The following is a 21,424-nucleotide window of genomic DNA, read 5'->3' on the forward strand; positions in this document are numbered from 1 at the left end:
ACAGTGTCACCTCCTTCTGTTTGCGCTGGGAACCCCAGGGCCACGGGTGATGTTAACAACAAAATATAACCGACCAAGGCATGCCTTGGAACACATGGAGATTCCCACTCAACTAAACTGAGTACACTAAAAAGTCTCCAAAAACTGTGCCTAATGAAACTTAAATTCCTGGTGTGCCCAGAGTTAAGACTTAGATTTTAAGGCCCAAGGCTGAATCAATATCCCTTACTGTAGGCAAACTAGTGGAACCTAAATCCTATCAAAAATAGGATCCTTGTGCTTAAATACACAGTGAGCCTTGAGCAAGGCAGGGATTGGGATACCAACCCCCACACAGTCAAATATCCACATGTAACTTTTGACTCCCCCAAAACTCAATAGCCTACTGTTGACCAAGAAGCCTTACGGATAATAGTCAATTAACACATTTTCTATGTTTGATGTACTCTACACTGTATTCTTACAAGAAAGAAAGCTAGAGAAAATTTTAAGAAAATGAGAGAAAATTCATTTATGATGCTGTACTGTATTTACTGAAATAAAAAATCTGTGTAAGCAGGCCCATGTTCAAGGATCAACTATATATATATATTTCAGTATTAGCTTTCTGTAAGGGCAGAGGGATAGGTTATTCAGCCCAAGGATTAAAAAAAAAAAAACACAAAAACACAAGTGTAACAACCCAAGCCAATTTTTCAAAAACCCAAGACCAATTATACCATTTATGCTCTTTCTCCATAAAGAAATGCCTATTGAATCATTTCCACATGCCTAGTGAATCATTTCAAATCTTACCAGTGCTGAGGACGTGTAAAAAAGGAAATGAGAGAGAAAAACCGAGGTAAAGATGAGTCGCTCTGTCTTGTCTTTTTTTAGTAGGCTCCACACCCAATACGGATGGAGCTCAAACTCACATCCTTGAGATCAAGGCCTGAGCAAAGATCGGGTCAAAGGCTGAACCACCTGAGCCACCCAGGTGCCTCTAGTTGATTTGTTGTCTTAACCAAAGGCAAGCAAAGAGAAGAAAACCAATAGAGAGAGTCGGATTTGGCAACTTTGTTTTCACTTATCCATACTTAGTTGTCACATGGGGGTTAAGAGCTCTCGTTTTCTTAGATGTTTGAGACGTCGTAAAAGTGCTAAGGCACCTTGCCCCTGACTGTCCCAAAATACTCTGACCTGAATTATTAAAACCAAAGCAGTTGAGGTGTAAACAACCTGAATTATTAAAACCAAAGCAGTTGAGGTGTAAACAGGACCAAAAGTAAAGAATGCCACACGTGAACGTGATCTAAGACCGGGTGGTGGTGTCTGTTAACCTGTAAATCTGGCAGACCAAGGGGGAGGGGGCGTGCAGAGCGTGAGAGGCAAACAGAGCGAGGCACCCACAGCACTGTCCCTGTAGAGAGGCCTGGATAAAGTGCCCCAGCCAGCTAGCCCCTTACCGTAAGAGGAGGAGCCAGAACATCACAACGGGACCTCCAAACGTGCAAATCCTACCACTCCCCTTGCTCAGAACTCAGACAAGAACACTGGTGACTGTATGTTGGCTTCTACTGTTAACTTTTCCAAGGGGAAAGTACACACCGGCCAGCGACACTGAGTTTCTAGGCCCCCTCAGCAGATACACTACATTCTAATAAATAGGCCTGGGGGCCAACACATCAATCTGCTGGCCCGGTCGGTGTTAAGGCATGCCCAACGGTGACTGCTCTCCTCTCGGGGTGCTGACAAAAAGCAAGATTCTGTGCCAACCAGAAGCACCACCAAGGAATGCTGGGCCGTGAGGGTGTCTCCACAAATCAGGCATTTCCCTGGCAACAGCCCTGCCTCCTCGGGCCTCCAAATTTCCACAGCCTCCACCTAAGCTCAAAGGTGGCTCAGGAAGCTCAGTGGAGGCCCTCCTTGCACACGTTGAGCGCAAGCTGGCTTTCAGACAAACGGAATTAAGAAGCTGGAGAGGATCCAGGCCAAAGGAGTTTGTGAAAGGGTGCCTAACAGTAGTTCACAGCAAGCTCCACGCCTGTTTGGATGCGAAACGCAGGTAGGCTCCTACGTTAAGTTCTTCACAGCTTCAACAGCAAAGTCAAGCTAGCAGCTGGTGCGATTTCAGTCTCCTTGACGTTTTTAGAGATTAGATTGCCCTCTTGTGGGAAATAGGAAGGTAAAGTTTCATGGGATCTCCCCGTGCCTTTATCCAAGGTCACTGTGGCTGGCACATGTCCCATCTTGGGGCAAGCACAGACCCTTACCCTTCTAGAACACGGACACAGTTCTGTCACATCGTTTAGTTTTTCTAGAGAAATAAATTCCGGACTTTTTTTAAATCAGGGGATTACATATAATGCTAGCAACTGTTTCCATCTTTTAGAAAAATATCTGGGAGGCACACCATGTGTGAACAGGGTATTGCATATTAGTCTGCAGAATGGTCTGGTGAGTCTGGAATACAGGGTGATAGTACAGTTAGCATCCCAAGTAGTTAGTAAACAAGGTGTCAGCACAGTTTGGGGAGCCTAAACTATAGGATGCATGATAGGAGGTACCTGGAAAGGGAGGGTAGGGGCTTGAATAAATGTAGCTTGTTCTTTGATCAGTGGACAGTCCCACAGGCTTTGAATCAAAGTCATGTGATCTGCGATTTAGCATAACTGCTGCCAGAAATAGCACTGTGACATGGCACCTGGGTGGCTCAGTGGGTTAAGTGTCCCACTTTGGCTCAGGTCATGATCTCACAGTTCATGAGTTCGAGCCCCATGTCGGGCTCTCTGCTGTCAGTGCAGGGCACACTTCAGATCCTCTGTCTCCCTCTCTCCCTGCCCCTCCCCTGCTTTCTCTCAAAAATAAACAAACGTTAAAAAGAAGAAGAAGAGGAAAGAAATAGCACTATGACTAGTTCCCGCTAGAGCAGAAATGAAAATGGAGCCTACTGTCTCAAGCAAGCTCTCCAAACATGGTAGAAAATGACAAAATCCTTCATCAACGAATGTAACCTTCTTGATTCTATTTCAGGCTTCCTGAGAGAGAGTTGTCGAGACCAGAAGGGCCACAGTTTTTGTTGTTGTTTTTAATAGCTTTTTTTGAGAGAGAGGGAGACAGAGACAGACAGATCATGAGCAGGGGAGGAGCAGACAGAGAGGAAGACACAGAATCCAAAGCAGTCTCCAGACTCTGAGCTGTCAGCACAGAGCCCAACGTGGGGATCGAACTCACAAACCGCAAAATCATAACCTGAGCTGGTCAGATGCTTAACCGACTGAGCCACCCAGGTGCCCCTGGGGGGCCACAGTTTTGTTGTAGATGTTGCCTCATGCCTCCTGTGCCCGATGCACAATTAGAATGTGGGATCTCCCACCATGGAGGGTCTGCAGGGGAAGCAGAGTCCACAATGCTGAGGGACCATGTTCTCTGCATCTGTGGAGGTTAGGGTGTCAGTGAAGGAGACCACAAAATAGACCAGGGAGACCTGGAAAGCACGAAAACCTCCCTTCAAGGTTTGACTAACACTTGTGGGCAGGGGGATGAAGTGAAGGTCCCTCCCAAAGGAGGATTGAGAGGCAAGTCGGAGCTCAAAACAGAGGACACTTCTCGCTGATGGCAACAGAGGGTGGTGAGTGCCAGTGTCACATGTCAAGGCTGGTTCCAAACAACCCTTGCCAAAAAATTCCTATAAAACAGACTGTACCTTTACGGTGCTTCTTTTTCACCAATGACTGGAAAGATTTGAAAGCTCTAAAATTGCAGCTCTTCTCCCTGACGAAACACATGCCTTTAGTGTCTTGGGTTGATAATCAATGAAGTAGCTTCATGGTTTAGTCCATAGCCCACGTACATCAGAATCACCAGAGTTCATTGTTAAAACCTGCAAATTCCTGGACCTCAGACCCACAGAGTCAAACTATATGGGGGCATGGCCCGGGAATTTGCATCTTTGAAATAGCTCTCAAGTTGATGCTTAAACACATTGGAATTTCAGACCTTCCTTTGCATTCAGGGGAAGGGCACTGTCATGGGGAAAGTGTCTCTCTCCAAGAACAAGAGGAGAAGATCCATTCTTGTGATAAAGCCATTATTGCAAGGTTATCAAATTATAATCCATGGTTTGAGAAAGCCTCCAGCCCAGTGATTCTCGACCTTGGGCAGTTTTCCCCCCTCCAGGGGGCATTTGGCAATAGGACAATAAAAAATATTTCCAGGGGCACCTGGGTGGCTCAGTCGGTTAAGCGGCCAACTTCGGCTCAGGTCACGATCTCGCGGTCTGTGAGTTCGAGCCCCACGTCGGGCTCTGTGCTGACAGCTCAGAGCCTGGAGCCTGTTTCAGATTCTGTGTCTCCCTCTCTCTCTGCCCCTCCCCTGTTCATGCTCTGTCTCTCTCTGTCTCAAAAATAAATAAATGTTAAAAAAAAATTAAAAAAAAAATATTTCCAGACAACTGGGTGGGTGTCATGTGCATCTAGTGAATAGAGGCCAGAAATGCTACTCAATATCATCAAGCACAGGACAGGTCCCTAAAACAAAAACACCAACTTGTGCCACAGTTGAGAAGCTGCTCTAACCTAAGTTCAGCCTTCTGTTTTCATAAATGAATAGAGAAATCTAAACATACTAATGTTTAGCCATTTTTTTAGCTGCTTAACATCTCAAGCCCTTCCTTTATTTGAGAAATTCTCAACGAAGTCAATCTTGTGAGAGGCAGTGCCCATCTCCCGCTAGAGAAACCAAAAGGTAAGACACCCCCACCAACCCCCAATTCCACAGTGAGGCCTCAGCATCTGATCAAGTCCTGGCAAATCTGAAGCTCCCATCTGGAGATTTCAATGTACAAGTGATGCAAGAAGAATAAATAGCTGGCCCAACAGCGAAGAAGTCATTCCACTGGGCAGGGACACTGGCAGGGCCAGGGCTGTGTCCAGTGGTCATCACTGCAGGGGCAATGTGTTCAATACCAAGAGGGCATCAGCAGTATCCTCACCAGATGGTCTCCAGAGAGTGACTGGGGCTGTGGCTCTAGCCTCCTGCTTCTCTTATACCTTCCCATCCCCCCATCCTTGCTTCTCCAGCCCTCCTACTAATTCTGTGAGCCATCCTACAGCTTTTCATTTGTTTAAACCTGCTTGAGCCAGCCAGGGTCCATTTCAATTGCTTGAAGCAAGAATTCTGAATAATAGAACCATTCTAGGAGCTTTCCTAAGCACCAGCATCATCATTTTAAAATATCCACAGCTGGTTCCTGCACCTTCTGATACAGGGACTGGAAACTTGAAAAGCGAGGGAGACCAAAACAGCAACCCTAAATCCACACATGATGGGGACCCAGAGCAGGCATGCAAGTGCACTACTGGGACAGAAAACATATTTTTACCCATGGTTTTTCTCCCTTATCGTATTGTATGATGTGAGGTTATTTAAGATTTTTCAAATTCATAAATAATAAAATTTATTTATATGGATGACAAATAGGAAGGCTTGATTCATCAAGTGTCAGAATCTCAGGAACTGTCAGGTTGGCAGTAAGGAGCAAGGAGGGCTCTCTAGCTCAGAGGGCAGTTTAGAAAGGCTCCAAGGTAGTGGGAAGTAGAATGTCATAAGGAAAGAGAATCATGGGTCATCCCGGTATTGCAGGGCAACATGTTTCAAAAGTCCATACACTGGTTGCCGGAAGCTTGAAATGTATTTCCCGCAAAAGCATGGCTTCACATGGTGGCTAGTATCCCAGGCTAGCCCACAAAAGCCTCCTAAACATGCACAGCTACATGTAGATATTATCAGGGAAAGTTGTAGAGACAACAGATGAAGCATTTTTATACATTACTCAAGGCTACTAAAAGGGCTGCAGAAAAACAAGGGCACCAAGTGAAAAGACAGGTTCAGTAGAGACAGGAGGCTGAAGTCTGCACATGTGCTTTACGCATTAAATATAAATGCCTGAAGAACCCTCCTAACTTCCTGGGTTTTTCAGGCACATATGGATCTCAGCTTATTCTTCATATCACATGCATCCATAGTTCTTTGCTCTGCAATAGTCTTTCAAGTTCAATCATCATATTAAAATAAATGCTCTTCTCCCTTTCCAGAAATCTGGGTTTTCGGTGTTGAAAGGGACCCTGGAGATCATTTTGTCAAACCTCCTGTCCAAGGCAGGAATTCTTTCCACAGCATCCCAACAGGCACACGCCTGGCTCAAGAACCAAAGACAGTCCACTTCAAGTTTCCATGGTCCTGCTATAAAAGTCATTTGTACTGACCCCACATCGGTTTCCATGAAGTGACCACTCAGTGGTCTTAGTTCTCCCCTCTCAATGACCCAGAACAAGTACAGCTCCTGCTCTGCAGATTTCAGCCTTTCAATTACTAGTTGACTGTCTATCCATTCCCTGATCTTGTCAAGTTCAAGGTTTCTCACTGCTAGAACACATTCCCTGTAACCTGGCCCTCCTGGTCACTTGCTGTGATCCTTTAAAAAATGAAGTGTCCACAAGGAAAAGCATCCTTCAGTTGTGGTATGACCAAGATCAATAAATTCTTTCTTCTGACGTGCACACCCTACTTCCATTCAGCCTGAAACCAAGTTAATGTTTCTTAGCAGCCACATCACACCCACAAATCACGTTAAACTTGTGGTTAAGTAAGACGCAAAGACCTTTCAGTGAACTATGGCCAAGACAAACCTCTCCCATTACGAATACGTATAATCGATTTTTCATCTCAAATGCAGAACCTCATGTTTACTCTTGTTAAGTTTCAGCTTGGTTCAGGGCCCAGCATTCCAGCCTGTCAAGATAATTTTGAATCTTGATTCTGTCATCTATCACACTTGCTATAGTCTTCCCACTTTGTGCTTTCAATATATTTGATAAGGATGACTTCTAGGTATTCATCCAAGTGTTGACAAAAATGTTGAACAAGACAAAGTTAATGGTGGTGTCCTGTGGCATGGTGCTACTGATGTTGTTCCAAGTAGGCAAAAAGCCAGTCAACTGATGGCTCTATGGACAAGCCTGTTCAATGAGCTGTGAATCTACCTAATTATACTATCGTCCAATCCATCTTTCACCAACTTTATCTATAAGACTATCTTGGCAAGAATCCCCAAGGGGCCAATCGTTTTTTTTCTAGTCATTTTTTTCCACCCACCCCATATTATTGAGAATACCCTTCTCCCCCAACCACCCAGTCTGTACAACCCCACAGCCCCAGAGCTCAGCCGACTGGACCAAGGGAAAGGACTCTGAATGCCAGAGGAACCACATCATAGGCTGAGCCCCTCTTCCTCTTGAAATTTGGAAATAGTACACTAATTAGTCTTTTTGGTTATCAGAGAGTTAAGTTCTATAAAGTTAGAACAGGGCAGCTACATACAGCTGCCATGCAGAGGAATTCAGAGTGCCAAGAATAAACTGGATCAGCCACGTCCCCAAGAATCCACGAAGCCTGAGAAAGACATTCATTCTAACTAGCCATTCAATAATTTTTGGAAAAGTCAAGAAAACATCTGTCCCTCCTCAGCTCTGTGACATACCTCCACTTTTCCCTCACTTCTTTAGGCTCACCAACAGAGGCTCTAGAAGATCTCTTCAGACCCCTTCAAAACCCCAAGATAAAAATTAACTGCACTCAGAAAACACCAATAGAGAGAATAGGGGACTATCTCATTGTCTGATGAGCATCAATTTTTCCACTTTAATTTTATTGTGGTAAGAAAATTTTTTGATCCTTAATATTTTATTCCTCTGACCCATCATCATGACCACTTTACACATCTTCAATGTCCTCCTCCCCTTACTTCTTTGAGATACCTTGACTTGTCTCGTTTGCAAATGTATATTTGACCCGTTTGCATATTCGGGTTATCACTTTTCTCTTTCAAGTTTTTTTTTTTTTTTTTTTTTTTTTTTTGCCACAGCCGGGCCTCTGTCCCCCATGGACCACAAAGCAAATTCTGAAATGTTGCATGGGTATAGGTGGGTCTTAGGTATACCTGGCTACATAAGAAAGCCTGTGTGTAAATTAATGTGTTGAGAACTTGGCATGATAGTGCCTGGCTGACGAGCATTCTCCCTAGTTCTCTTTGTAATATAAGTCTTAAAAATAGCAGAATGCAGTTTCAAAATTTAGAGCCTGCGGGATTTTTTTTAATTGAAGTATAATTGGCACACAACGTTATATTACTGTCAGATATACAACAGAGTGACTCCATAAGTCTATACATTTAGCTATGCTCATCACAAGTGTACCTACCATCTGTCTCCATACAACACTATTACAATACCATTGACTATACTCCCTATGTATTGTGGTAATAACACTTAAAACAAGATATACCCTCTTAAAACTCAGTGTACAATAAGTATTGATGATAGGTACAATGTTGTACAGCAGATCTCCAGAACTCACTCATCTTGCTCATCTGAAACTTTATGCCTATTGATGAGTAACTCCCCATTTAACCCCTCTCCTCAGCCCCTAGCAACCAGCATTCTACTCACTGATTTTATAAATTTTTTAGAAAACTCAAGTAGAATCATTTATATTTGTCTTTCTGTGACTGGCTTATTTTCCTTAGCATAATGCCCTTAAGGTTTATCGATAAGGTCGCATATTGCAGAATTTCCTTCTTATTAAAAACTGAAGCATATTTCATTGTATGTGTATACCACATTTTATCTATTCATCCATCACTGGACATTTAGTTTTCTTCCAAATCTTGATCATTGGGAGTAGTGCTACATTGAACAAGGGAGTACTAACATCTCTTTAGGATCATGATATCAATTCTTCTAGATAAATACTCAGAGCCAGAATGGCTAGATAATGTGGTGGCTCTATTTTCAATTTTTTGAGGAATCACCATACTTTTCTCCATGGTGGTTGCATCATTTTGCATTCCCTCCAATTCTCAAGGCAACTTACACATGGTAGAAAATATTTGCAAGCCATGTATGTGATAAGGAGTTAATCTCTAAAATAGAAGGAATTCCCATAACTCAATAGCAAAAAATAAAATTTTAAAACAACTCAGGCAACAACAGATGTTGGCAAGGATACGGAGAAAGAGGATCTCTTTTGCATTGTTGGTGGGAACGCAAACTGGTGCAGCCACTCTGGAAAACAGTATGGAGGTTCCTCAAAAAACTAAAAATAGAACTACCCTATGACCCAGCAATTGCACTACTAGGCATTTATCCACGGGATACAGGTGTGCTGTTTTGAAGGGACACATGCACCCCCATGTTTATAGCAGCACTATCAACAATAGCCAAAGTATGGAAAGAGCCCAAATGTCTATCAATAGATGAATGCATATGTATACAATGGAGTATTATTCAGCAATCAAAAAGAATGAAATCTTGCCATTTGCAACTACATGGATAGAACTGGAGGGTATTATGCTAAGTGAAATTAGTCAGAGAAAGACAAAAATCATATGACTTCACTCATATGAGGACTTTAAGAGACAAAACAGATGAACATAAGGGAAGGGAAACAAAAATAATATAAAAACAGGGAGGGGGACAAAACAGAAGAGACTCATAAATATGGGGAACAAACTGAGGGTTACTGGAGGGGTTGTGGGAGGGGGGATGGGCTAAATGGGTAAGGGGCACTAAGGAATCTACTCCTGAAATCATTGTTGCACTAAATGCTAACTAACTTGGATGTAGATTTTAAAAAATAAAAAATAAAATTTAAAAATATCCTAGTTTAAAAATGAGCTAAGAACTCCAATAAACAACAGGTACATGAAAAAAAAAGCTCAATATCACTAATCATCAGGGAAATTCAAACTAAAACCACAGATAACACCTTATACTTGTCAATTGGCTATTCTCAAAAAAAAAAAAAAAAAAAAAAAAAAAAGACAAGTGATGATCACTAATTTTTAAAAGTCCAAAGATGTTAGAGGAGCCTGGGTGGCTCAGTCAGTTGAGTATTCTACTCTTGATCTACTCAGGTCATGATCCCAGAGTCATGGGCTCAAGCCCTGCATTGGGCTCACACTGAGCATACAGCCTGCTTAACATTCTCTTGTACATGCTCACTTGCTCTCCCTCTGCCCCTCTCCCCTGCTCACACTCTCTCTAAAATAAAATAAATTTTAAAAATCCAGAGATGTTGGGGTACCAGGGAGGCTTAGTCAGTTAAGTGTCCAACTTCGGCTCAGGTCATGATCTCACAGTCTGTGAGTTCGAGCCCTGCGTCAGGCTCTGTACTGACAACTCATAGCCTGGAGCCTGCTTCGGATTCTGTGTCTCCCTCTCTCTCTACCCCTCCCCTGCTTGTGCTCTGTCTCTCTCTCTCTCTCTCAAAAAAAAAAAAAAAAGAAAGAAAGAAAGAAAGAAAGAAAGAAAGAAAAGAAAAGAAAAGGAAAGGAAAGGAAAGAAAAAAGAGAGAGAGAGAGAGAAAAGATGTTAAAGGACCTGAATGAATTCACAAACCTAATAATCAAAACCAGGACTAGAATTCAAACATTCGAACTCATTGTCCCATGTTCTTTCCCAGACATTACTCATCTGAGGCAGGACAGAAGAACAATGTGTTCAATTAATCTTCTGCTTTTAATTTTGAGCTCTTATTCAGATATATATAGATTTTCTTTATTTGAAGAACAAAGTTACATCCTACTTGAAAGAAAAAAATGGATAGTTAAGGGGGAAAGTTTTGATTTTTTTTAAATAATCATGTATAGGATAACGTTTCTAAAATTAAGTAACTGACCAGCATAGGCAGAAATGTAAGTTCTTTTTTTAATATTTTTTTTAAGAGAGATAATGCATGTGTGAGGGAAGGGAGGGGGTGGGGGGAAGACAGAGAGAGGGAGACAGAGAATCCCAAGCAGGCTCCCCACTGTCAGCCCAGAGCCTGACATGGGGCTCAAACCCATGAACCGCAAGATCATGACCAGAGCTGAAATGAAGAGTCAAAGCTTAACCAACTGAGCCATCCAGGCACCCCATAACTTCTTCCATGAATTATTTGTTAACTTTAGAATGAGACGCTTTGGGATATTCTGGATACCCAAGATATACGGATGTATTCAGGTAAGTGGTTACATTGACAGCCATTTAGAAACATTTTCCTTGAAGACCATCACAGATGCTTCAAAGTTATTTGGAAGGAGGCAATAAGGAAGAGAATAGAAGGGAATGGTAGCATATGCTAGGCAGTGAGGATCCCTTTAATCCCTAAGTCACTGTTTTTAAGACTTGGAAATGTCTAAACTGAATTAGAAACTTTACCTGAAGGTTAATGTCAACTTAAGAAGCATAATCATTGCTTGACTCAAACGTAAGCATCCCTGAGAGGGCAGAGGGCCTTCCCACTTGGGTGAGGAGCAGATTATATCTTTATGAACCCACTCTATCCTCCAAGCTTAATCAAATTCCCCAAGCAGTTAAGCACATCAGGCTGTATGAATTCTCTGCAGAGTATTTTTCATTACTCGCCAGCCAATAAACAGAATTAACACCCTTCCCTAGAGTGCAAGTTCTCCATGGGAGCAAAAGAGCTGATTCCCTCCTCCCAGGGCCTCACGACCTAGAACACAGACTGACAGCTTTACATTTACCTAATAACACTTATTTATGCCTTACTACTTATGCCAGGCATTGTTCTATTTGCCTATTTAATACTGAGACTCAATCCTCGCAACACCACCACAAGATAGGCTCTATGATCCCCATTTTACAGACGAGGGTGCAAAGGTTCTGCTCTAAAATGGTTCCACATGACACAGCTGGTAAGTGCAAAGGCTGGGATTTGAACCCACGTGGTCTGGCCCAGGCCCTGTGCTCCTAACTCCCACATTGCACTGCCGCTCATAGTAAACCATCAGCACACTGTTGAATAAAGAAAGAAAAATGACAAGAATGGCATGAAGGTACCTTCAAGGAAATATTAGCAAATTACCCATCCATTCAGGAGTTTTAACCAAACAACAGACTTAAAGTTGACCTAATTCAGATATTGGGTATTTGTTTTAATGGCGGGGGGAGATGCCGCTCTGTTGAGAACTTTGGAGAAACTGTTTTTGTGCATTTTGTCAGAGACGGAGAGGGAGAGAAGGAACAAGTAGGGGAGGGGTAGAGAGAATCTCACACAGGCTCCACACTCAGCATGGAGCCTGACATGCAGCTCAATCTCACAACCGTGAGATCATGACCTGAGCAGAAATCAAGAGTCAGACAATGATTGAGCCACTCAGACGCCCCAGAGAAGATGGTTTTATCTGCACTGCTCACCTGCTCAGACACATCAGTGGCTGTCTTTGCTGCCCAAGGTCCACTCTTAGACATTTAAGAGCCCCACGCAATTACCTCCATGGAGCTTCTGATCTGACCTCCCTCTCAAGGCTTCAAGTGTTCAGTTGGATGTGATGTGTCCACCTCTCTATGCCACCATGCCTCTGCAGCTGGTATAGACAGTCCTGCCCCCAAGGTTTTCCTTCAGAGCTCACCACTAAGTACCAGGCATGTGCTCCTCTCCCCCCGCCCCGCCCCCCCCCACAATCCTCACACCTACAGAAAGACTAAACCACCTGCACAAGCTCAAAGTGGCATAGCCACGATTTGAAACTGGGTAGCCTAAGTCTGGCAACTCTCTTTCCCCATGCCCCAAGCAAATGACTCCCCTTCCTACAGCCTTCTCTGCTATCCCTTCCCAAAGGGAGCTCTCCCATCTCTGAAATCCTACATCGCTTATTTTATCGGTCTTGTTCATTGGAAGCTTAGCTATTCCCACCCCCCCCCCCACAGGAGACCAGTCACCTTCCCAAATGAACTGTAAATCAGAAGGTCAGTCCAAAATATTTTAATATCAATAAAGGGAAAGGGGGGTTAAAAGTGCCCACAGCAGACGGAATTAGAGCAGGGGCACTCAAAACTCTAAACTGACCAATTTGTAGTCTGTAAAACTGAGATCATTTTAACTGCTGTAATCTGAATACTATGAAGTTGTGATTTCCTATCTGAAATTTGACTAATCATTCATACTTACTGAACTGATCTTTTATAAGATGAAATGTGTTTATGGACACTAAACGTTAATTCTGATATCACAAAAAATGCCATCATTTTTAAAGAGCACATAACAGAACACAAAGTGCACAATTCTACAATAAAAATAATTCAATGTTAAAGGAAAAGGGTGGGTTTTTTTTCTTGGCTCCTCTCTCTGGATTTGCTAAAGATAAAAAGCCACCAGCAAGCTTCTATTAAAAGCTGTTCTTTGTCCTTTTTTCTTAATCAGAATTTATGAAGTCAATTTTATTTAAATTAAAAACAAGAATTCTTCTTGAAACATGTAATATCAAACCAATTCCTTGATTTTTTTCCTTCCTCTTAATTTGTAACAGAGACTCTAAGAAAATAAAATCTAGGGTTAAGGAAATTTCCATCAATGTGAAGAAAATATTTTCCAAAATTAAAATAACAAGTTCCTCCCTGGTTAACATAACTGATTTAAGTTGCAGATACATGACTGGCCCTGAGATCACCTTCCTCCCCAAGCTCTGTGAAAGGGCCAAATCCACATCCTTTTCAACAACTCGCAAGTCCTCTATGGGACTACCTTTTTTATGAAATGCTGCACATACTACCAATGCTACATAAATATTTCATGATACATTACCCCGTCTTGGAATTTTCTGCAAGGCTGCACAAAGTCTTTAAAATAGCACACTGCAAGCCACAAAATAATCAGATATAAAAAGCAAGCTATATCAACCCCTCGATTAACTGTTTTTTAACATGAATTTCAGAAAAAGGAGTGTTATTACACTTTAATCTCAGAAGAGAGATTTGCTATTTTTATTACTTTACTAAAAGGCTTTAAGAATTACACCTTTTTTAACATCAAATATTATTTCTTAACTGGACAGGAGCCTTCATATTACAATCTGTAGTCAAAAATAGCCCAGTGTGACTTGAAAACAGACCACAGACTGTGAACTGTAATAGTCAGTACACTCTCTGACACACAGTAGATGAATAAAATTTCATCGATTGACCTAAATTGTGCCTAAAGCTTAACAAAATGTGTTCTTATGTATTAAAATGAATCTCAATGCTTCAATTCCACTATCTGTAAAATTAAAGGGCTAGTGACCATTAGGATCCCTTTTGGCCTTAAAAATCTGACATTTTACTTCATCTACAGCCCTCTCCCAACCCCAGTTTCAAATTTAATAATTTGGGTCATAAATAGCTCAGTAAAGCAAAAACATCCACAGGGAGAACAGAGGCTAAGATCAGGGAATCAAACTTCCAAACTAAGCAATGCTTCCCATGTAGAGGGATCCCCAGGAAGATAATAATGTATGAGAAACTACTTTTACAATTTTTAAACACTACATATGTGTAAGGTGGTATAATACTGAAAACTAAAGAGTAGCATTTTTTTCCATAATATGAAATGCTGATGATACTCAAATGTAATTGGAAATCCTATTCTCTCAGACACAAAAGTAGGGTCACTATACTCAAATCCCCCAATATAGCTCTGTTGTCCAGATAATTAAGTGATAAGACGGTGAAAAAAAATGTTCAACTGTTCACTTTCTTGTGTTTCTTCAACCCATGAATAGTTTGGCTTATTTGGGACTGATTACATTGAAAAGAGAATATAACATTTCATTGTAATAATTCCACTTGCCAGACTTTGATGGTCAAGTGGACTGTTGTAGAGCCTTGAGCTTGATGCAGTAAAATACGTGTGGTTTGTTCAAACCAGCAAAGTTCATCTAAAGGGTTTTATTTTGGTTTTCTGTTTTGTGTTTTTGTTTTGAATGTTAGAATCTTTAGATTTAGATATTTGAAACACCATCCCTTTCTAATCTGACCTACTGCTCAACGTATACCACTTACGGAGCTCTGCTGGGCTCTAAAATATAATTGCTCATTTTAGAAAACAATGTGGTAAATTTAAATGGTAAAACAATATGGTAATTTAGAAAATTAAACTAAGGAAAACCCAGAACTCCAAGGTTTTGTTTCCCACTTAGGCTGGTCTCTGACTTAAGGAGAGATGGTTGGGAGAAGGCTGCCATCTTGTGGCCAAGAGTAAGAACTTGTTCCAAGAGCAGAGCCCATGCCCAGAGCCTTTGACAGCTGCTGCTGCAGGAAGGAAGACTTCCTCTCCAGGAACCTGTGCATCCCAAGCTTCTCCACTAACAAGAAGCAAGTCTTCAGAAATACAGTTGAAAGGACAACTCTTTGCATAAACCTAGCCTTAGGAGGAAGATGAAGTGGGAGAGAAGAGGGAGAGGTATGGGCTTCCTTAGCAGTACAAAGAACCTCCACAACTCTGGTCTAAAAAATTAAAAGAAACCAAGCCGAGAGAGGTCAAGTGACTCAAACCCCAATCTCCCCTCTTCCACTAAAGGGCCCTCTCCTCTGACAGACTTCTTCGTCACACATACTTTTCCTCCAGATTTCTCATCACTTTCCCATAACCTCAGGCTGGGAAGCGTCAAAAGTTATTGACATCCAGGGCTTAGAAAACACCTATAAAATTCTTTTCATTTCATCCCAACACACCTTGGAGATTTAACTTGAGGTGAGGAGGATGAGGACTCCCAGATAATGAGACTCTAGATCAAGGTTGTCTAGTGAAATTTCTGTGATGATGAAAATGATCCCCCATCGGCACTGTCCGATAGAGTGGCCACGACGCCCATGTAGCTATTGCAGTGAGGAACTGAAGTTTTCATTTTATTTGCTTTTAATTAATTTTGATGAAATGGTCCACGTGACTGGTGGCTACCCCACTGGACAGTACAGCTGTAGATCTTGCCTTCCTAATCCATTCCAGTAGATCACCTTAACAAACAAAAAAATATATATTTTTATTCAAAAAGCTGTTTGACTAACAAATAGAGAATAGTAATATTACAGAGCACACAAAAATAGAAAACGCGGTCTCTGCTTTCCAGGAGTATACGATCAAGTGGGCACGGATAAAGCAGGCAGACTCATAACTAGAACCGAGAACACAGGGAGAAGGGTCACTCTTTGATGGGGAGCTACAGGACTGGGTTAGTGGAGACTTACAACCAAAACAGGGCCTTAACAGGTCGCACAGCAGGAGGAGGGGACACAGGCATTGAAAGAACATGGAGGCAAGAGCAAGGAACAGAGATGGGAGGTCATGAGGTATGCACAGGAAATGCCAGAAAGCTCTATCCACCTCAAGGAGTGGCTTTGTGTAAGCCAATCTTTGGAGGGAACGTTAGAAAAATGTGTTAGGACCAGTTTCCAAACATAAAAATGAGAGACCCTAGGAAGGAACTATGGGAATAAAAAGGAGGGGACCAATTAAAGAAAGACCGAAGAGGAGGAAACCGGACTTTGGAAATAATTCTATCTTGGAGATGAGGGAGAAGAGAAGATTCCAACTTTTAAACCCAGGGCACGTGGAACGTTGCTGGCACCATTAATGGGGCAGATACGGGGACAGGGGGAAACAGTGAACGCTCGAAGGCTGTTGAAGTTAATGAGATAGCCAGGTGGGTCAACACCTACTTTGAGAAGTGAAAGAAGACATAAGAGAAGCGGGGCGACGGATGTGGGTCAAACCAGAGACCACAGACTGCGACCATGGAGTGGAGGGGTAGATACAGGAGGAGGAGGAAGCAGAGAGAACCAAGGATGCCTGTGATGGTGAATAGCCCCCTTGCAGGGATGGAGGAGACACAGAATCATTAGGAAAACCCAGAGAAGCAGTTCGCCTACAACAGGGATGGGAGGGGGACTTCTCACTGCATGTACTTTGCACCTCTTGGATAAGCATGCCTACCTTCCTAACTACTTAGGTGCTGAGCAAAGATGGAAAATAGGCCTTCGATCCCCATGCCCACAACAGTGCAGATTAAACCCTAATGACAACCTGATCTCATTATCTCAGGAGGAGGCCGGAGGGTGAAGTGAAGGGCCCCCCCAGGGGATGGTGAGCCATAGAGGTTTTGCCTCTGTCATGTGGAAAGGTAGCCCTAAACTAAAACATAATTTGGCCCCACCTATCAATGCTTAAAAGCAAGACCCATACTCGTATATGATCTAGATCAGTGGTTCCCAATCCTAGCAAATGGTCAGAATCACCTGAAGACGGCCAGCGAGGCCCACCCTCAGAGAGGAGGGTTGAACAGTCTGGGCAACCGACCTGGGCTCCCCAGGTGACTCTCATGATCAGCCCAAACTGAGGACCATCCATTGATTCCAAACATGTATAAGGCTTCTAATCCAGTTTTTAGAGTTCTCTTTAGTATTCCCCACTACCAGTGCCATCTTTTACACTCTTGTGCACATTGTGGTGGGCAAGCACTTTTTGTAACTTCAAGACGTCAAGCTATATCAAGCACAATCTAATAGCAGGAGACTCACATTATCTCATTTAATCCTTAGAGAATCCTAGAGACATTCAGTTCCCTGCCCAAGATCCCACAATTAGCCACAGCCCAGAACAGGCCCACCCCTCTTTCTGATGCCTCTCCGCAGTCCCCAAGCCCAACAGTTCCCCAGATGTCCTGGGAAGCAACTGGAAGGAGCATGTCAGATTCCGTGAGATACAAGAAAGGAGTCAGTCATAGAACTTTAAGGAAAGCCCACAGTTTCTCCCTGGGACTACCTGCCTTTGTGGAGCTTCACCCAGGATTGGTCTTTAAAGGCAACTGGCCTTGGGGCACCTGGATGGCTCAGTCGGTTACGGTTAAGCGTCGCACTCTAGATTTCAGCTCAGGCCATGATCTCATGGTTCCTGAGTTCGAGCCCGCCTCAGGCTCTGCATTGACAGTGTGGAGCCTGCTTGGGGTTCTCTCTCTCTCTCTCTCTCTCTCTCTCTCTCTCTCTCAATCTCTCCCTCTTTCTGCCCTTCCTGCATGTTCTCTCTCTCTCTCAAAATTAAAAAAACAAAAACTTTTAAAGGCAATTGGCCAGCACAAGGGCGCAAAGTGATTTCCTTTCCTTATTCTTGTTCAAATCTGCACCAGGGGGAAACAGGTGTTGCAAATACCTACCACTTCTCTGATGAAATAGCAACAACATCTCACTCCCAGGAACTCTGACACAGTAAAGGACTCCTCTTCCCCAACCTACCCCCTTCCAAAAGTCCAACAAAAGCAGCAAGATTCATCCCAACCTGGCGAGGGGCTTTCCATCTTTGACACTTTCTAGGCTGCAGGGAAGGGAGCACACACTGGGGGGGGGGGGGGGGGGGGGGCGCTGCCGGGGTTTCGACCTCTGTGCAGCTCTGGGTGAAGGAACACATTTAAAGGCCCCAGGACAGGGGCGCCTGGGTGGCTCAGTCGGTTGAGCGTCCGACTTCAGCTCAGGTCATGATCTCACGGTCTGTGGGTTCGAGCCCCGCGTCGGGCTCTGTGCTGACAACTCAGAGCCTGGAGCCTGCTTCGATTCTATGTCTCCCTCTCTCTCTGACCCTCCCCCATTCATGCTCTGTCTCTCTCTGTCTCAATAAACATTAAAAAAAAATAATAATAAAAAAAAAAAATAAAGGCCCCAGGACAGCCACGTTCGCCCAGACTGAGTCAACGCGGCCGCCCTGAATGCTAGCCTAACTGCAGCCTAAAAAATGGTGACAAGCGGACAACTCCGCCGTGGTGCCGCTTCACCACTCGGCACAGGCTTACTCTCAGCCTAGCTCGCAGAGTCTGAAAATCCCGCTCCTGGATCCTTGGCCAGGGCGCGGCCCCCTTACCCGCAGGTGCACAGGTCGCAGAGGCACTTCCTCTTCACCGGGGCCATCCCGACACCTAGATGTCCGCTCAGAGCATCCCCTGACGCCGCCGCCTCGTGGGCCCCAACCTCCTCTCTGGGGACACGCCCAGTCTCGAGGGCCTTGGCAAAAGTTCTGAATATTTACTCCAAAGCAAACTTAAGTGGCCTTTTGCAAAGTCGGGCCGTCTGTTCCCTTCCCGGAGCTGGCCTCACACAAGAGCAGAAGTGAGCGTGCCCTGCGCACCAGCCCAGGTGACCTCCCCCTGCGCGCGCAGCCCGGGCCTCTGCAGGCCCGACCCATGCACCTGGAGCAGCTGCCCGCGCCCAGGAAGCCACGGGGCCTCTGTGACGTCCCCAGGGACAGGAGCTGAACTACAGGGTGGCAGTGATGTCACAAGGGCCGCTTGTGAGGTCAGGACGCGCCCAGAACCTCACCCGGCGGCCCAGGACAAATGTTCCCTATTGAACCGTAAAGAAACCGAAAGGCGAAGGTTGTGACGGCTTTGGAAAACTCGCAGGTGCGCCAGTCAGCAAAGGCCATGAGCACGTGTGCAAAAGGGCCGAAAAGGCCAGTCATCACATGCGGTGGCATTTTCTATCTCTAGGATCTGTGATGCCCCTTTAAAAAGGCATCCTTTGACCTCCTTTCGGCTGGCCCTAAATACCATTTCCGGGTCTTCTCATAGAAATCCATACCTTTGGCTCCACCCTCCCATCCACCTTGAACTCTTGAGAACAAAGCAGTTTCAGGGTGCCTAGGCCTTTCTCGCTCAGGTGGGTGCTTACTCGCTTTTCCAGGTGCTAGTAATGATGCCTGGGCAGTGGTCCTCATTTTAGAGCTCAGGTTTAGCCATCGGAAACACCCGGCTTCATAAAAGCCAGATTGCCAGCCCCCACCCCACCCTGGAAGTTTGATCCAGTAGGTCTGGGGTGAGTGGAGAATGTGTATGTCTGACAAGTTCCCGAGTGTTGCTGATGCTGCTGCACCAGGGACCACACTTTAAGAAGCACAGCTGCAGAGGTTCTTTTGGCCTCTGTCGTCCTTCCCTGATCCTGATCCTGAGAACCACCACAGATCCTGCCCAGAAGCCACCTCCAGTCTGGGACTCTAGTTCCCTCGGGAAGCCAGGTGATTCTGATCATGAGGCAAGCTGAGTTGTTTGGAATCAGACATCATGGCTTCCTGGTTGTGGGAAATAGGAGTTTCAGGTATGGACAGTCCTATGTTGTTTTTTTTTCCATGCTCGCTAACCCTCCCCATTCATTTTAGTGAACGAGTCAGAGCACCTTCAACTGCAGGCCACTTAATATTCCAAGTTTTGGGGGTTTACTTTCTTCCACGTTAGGCTCCAGAACGGAGGGCAGCAAACTATTGCCTGCAAGCCAAATTCAGCTGGCCATCTGTTTTTACATGGCTAGTCTACTAAGAATGGTTTTTACTTTTTTTTTTAAATGTTTTATTTATTTTTGAGAGAGAGCATGCATAAGAGGGGGAGGGGCAGAGAGAAAGGGGACAGAGGGTCTGAAGCGGGCTCCATGCTGACAGAGCGAGCCTGATGCGGGGCCCAAACTCACAGACGGTAAGATCATGACCTGAGCCAGTCAGATGCTCAATCGACTGAGCCATCCAAGCACCCTAGGTTTTACATTTTTAAATCGTTGAAAAAAGTAAGACTATGACATGACTCACCAAACATAAAATCCAAATTTTAGTGTCTCTAAATAAAGTTTTGAGTTTTGTCAAAAAATTGGTAGAAATATTCCTGGTTTTGCTTGTAGGCCCACAAAAGAACTAAATATGTACCATCGGGCTTTTTACAGAGAAAGTTTACCAATCCCGGATCTAGAAAGTCAAAAAGGTAGATCCAGAGGAGAGCAAAGCTTACTGATCTTTCTTAAGAACAGAAGAGTATGGGGGTGCCTGGGTGGCTCAGTTGGTTAAGCGTCCGACTTCGGCTCAGGGCATGATCTCACAGTGGTGAGTTCGAGCCCTACGTCAGGCTCTGTGCTGACAGTTCAGAGCCTGGAACCTGCTTCACATTCTGTGTCTCCCTCTCTCTCTGCCCCTTCCCTGCTCATGCTCTGTCTCTCTCTGTCTCAAAAATAAAAAGTAAAAAAATAAAAAACAGAAGAGTATGAAGCTGCTCCTTGCCTTCCTGTAGGAAAGATGGAAACCTTGGGGGTTCGGGAGACAAGACGGAGAGGTGGGAACTATTGAAAGCCAAGGCAAAGCCTGCCTGCCATCCATTGACAGGGAACATCACATAATTTTTCCAGAAGAACTAAAATCCTGGACACCAGCCATGTCTTGACATCTGCCTAAACATGATCCATGAGTCTTCCAGAAGAAGGATGCCCCATTCATGCCCACAGACTTTAATGAGAACCACCTCCCATTCAAACTGCCTTTGTGGATAGATCTTGTCAACAACCTGTGTGTAGTACGCCCAACCTCCCCCATCCCTGCCTTCAACAGAGTGGAGATCTTGAAAGATGAATGGGGTGTGGAGAAAATAACCTCAACACTGGTACTTCTGCAGAGCCCATGCTGGCCAGCACAACCTGCCCCCACCCCGCTTTCTACACTCACTGCCCACATTTTGTTAGTTCCAGCCAACTCTACCCTGCCCCATCTAAACACCTCCATAACCCTGTGCCAAATGTCCTTGCCTGCAAAGAATTTACTGTCACTTGCTATA

At 44.2% G+C, this 21,424-nt stretch overlaps 1 protein-coding gene and 1 long non-coding RNA gene across 3 annotated transcripts in view; one reads left to right on the forward strand and one right to left on the reverse strand.

Moving 5' to 3' along the window:
- The window catches only part of SAXO1 (stabilizer of axonemal microtubules 1), a 95,093-nt gene extending 76,024 nt beyond the window's left edge, over positions 1–19,069 (reverse strand). Inside the window, exon 1 of the mRNA XM_042913924.1 lies at positions 18,706–19,069. Within this exon, the coding sequence (XP_042769858.1) occupies positions 18,706–18,752 (47 nt within the window). The 5' untranslated portion in view covers positions 18,753–19,069. The remainder of the gene's footprint in view (positions 1–18,705) is intronic.
- A 92-nt stretch (positions 19,070–19,161) lies between these two features.
- LOC122205321 lies at positions 19,162–21,127 on the forward strand. 2 transcript variants are annotated; one of them, XR_006195998.1, is made up of 2 exons: positions 19,162–19,243; positions 20,888–21,127. It is a non-coding gene; the product is annotated as an uncharacterized LOC122205321 (long non-coding RNA). The 2 variants fall into 2 exon arrangements; XR_006195999.1 differs by having other exon boundaries at positions 19,206–19,934.
- Positions 21,128–21,424: the final 297 nt, after the last annotated feature.

Source organism: Panthera leo, chromosome D4 (genome assembly GCF_018350215.1).
Source record: "Panthera leo isolate Ple1 chromosome D4, P.leo_Ple1_pat1.1, whole genome shotgun sequence".
In the NCBI taxonomy this organism is placed as follows: domain Eukaryota; kingdom Metazoa; phylum Chordata; class Mammalia; order Carnivora; family Felidae; genus Panthera; species Panthera leo.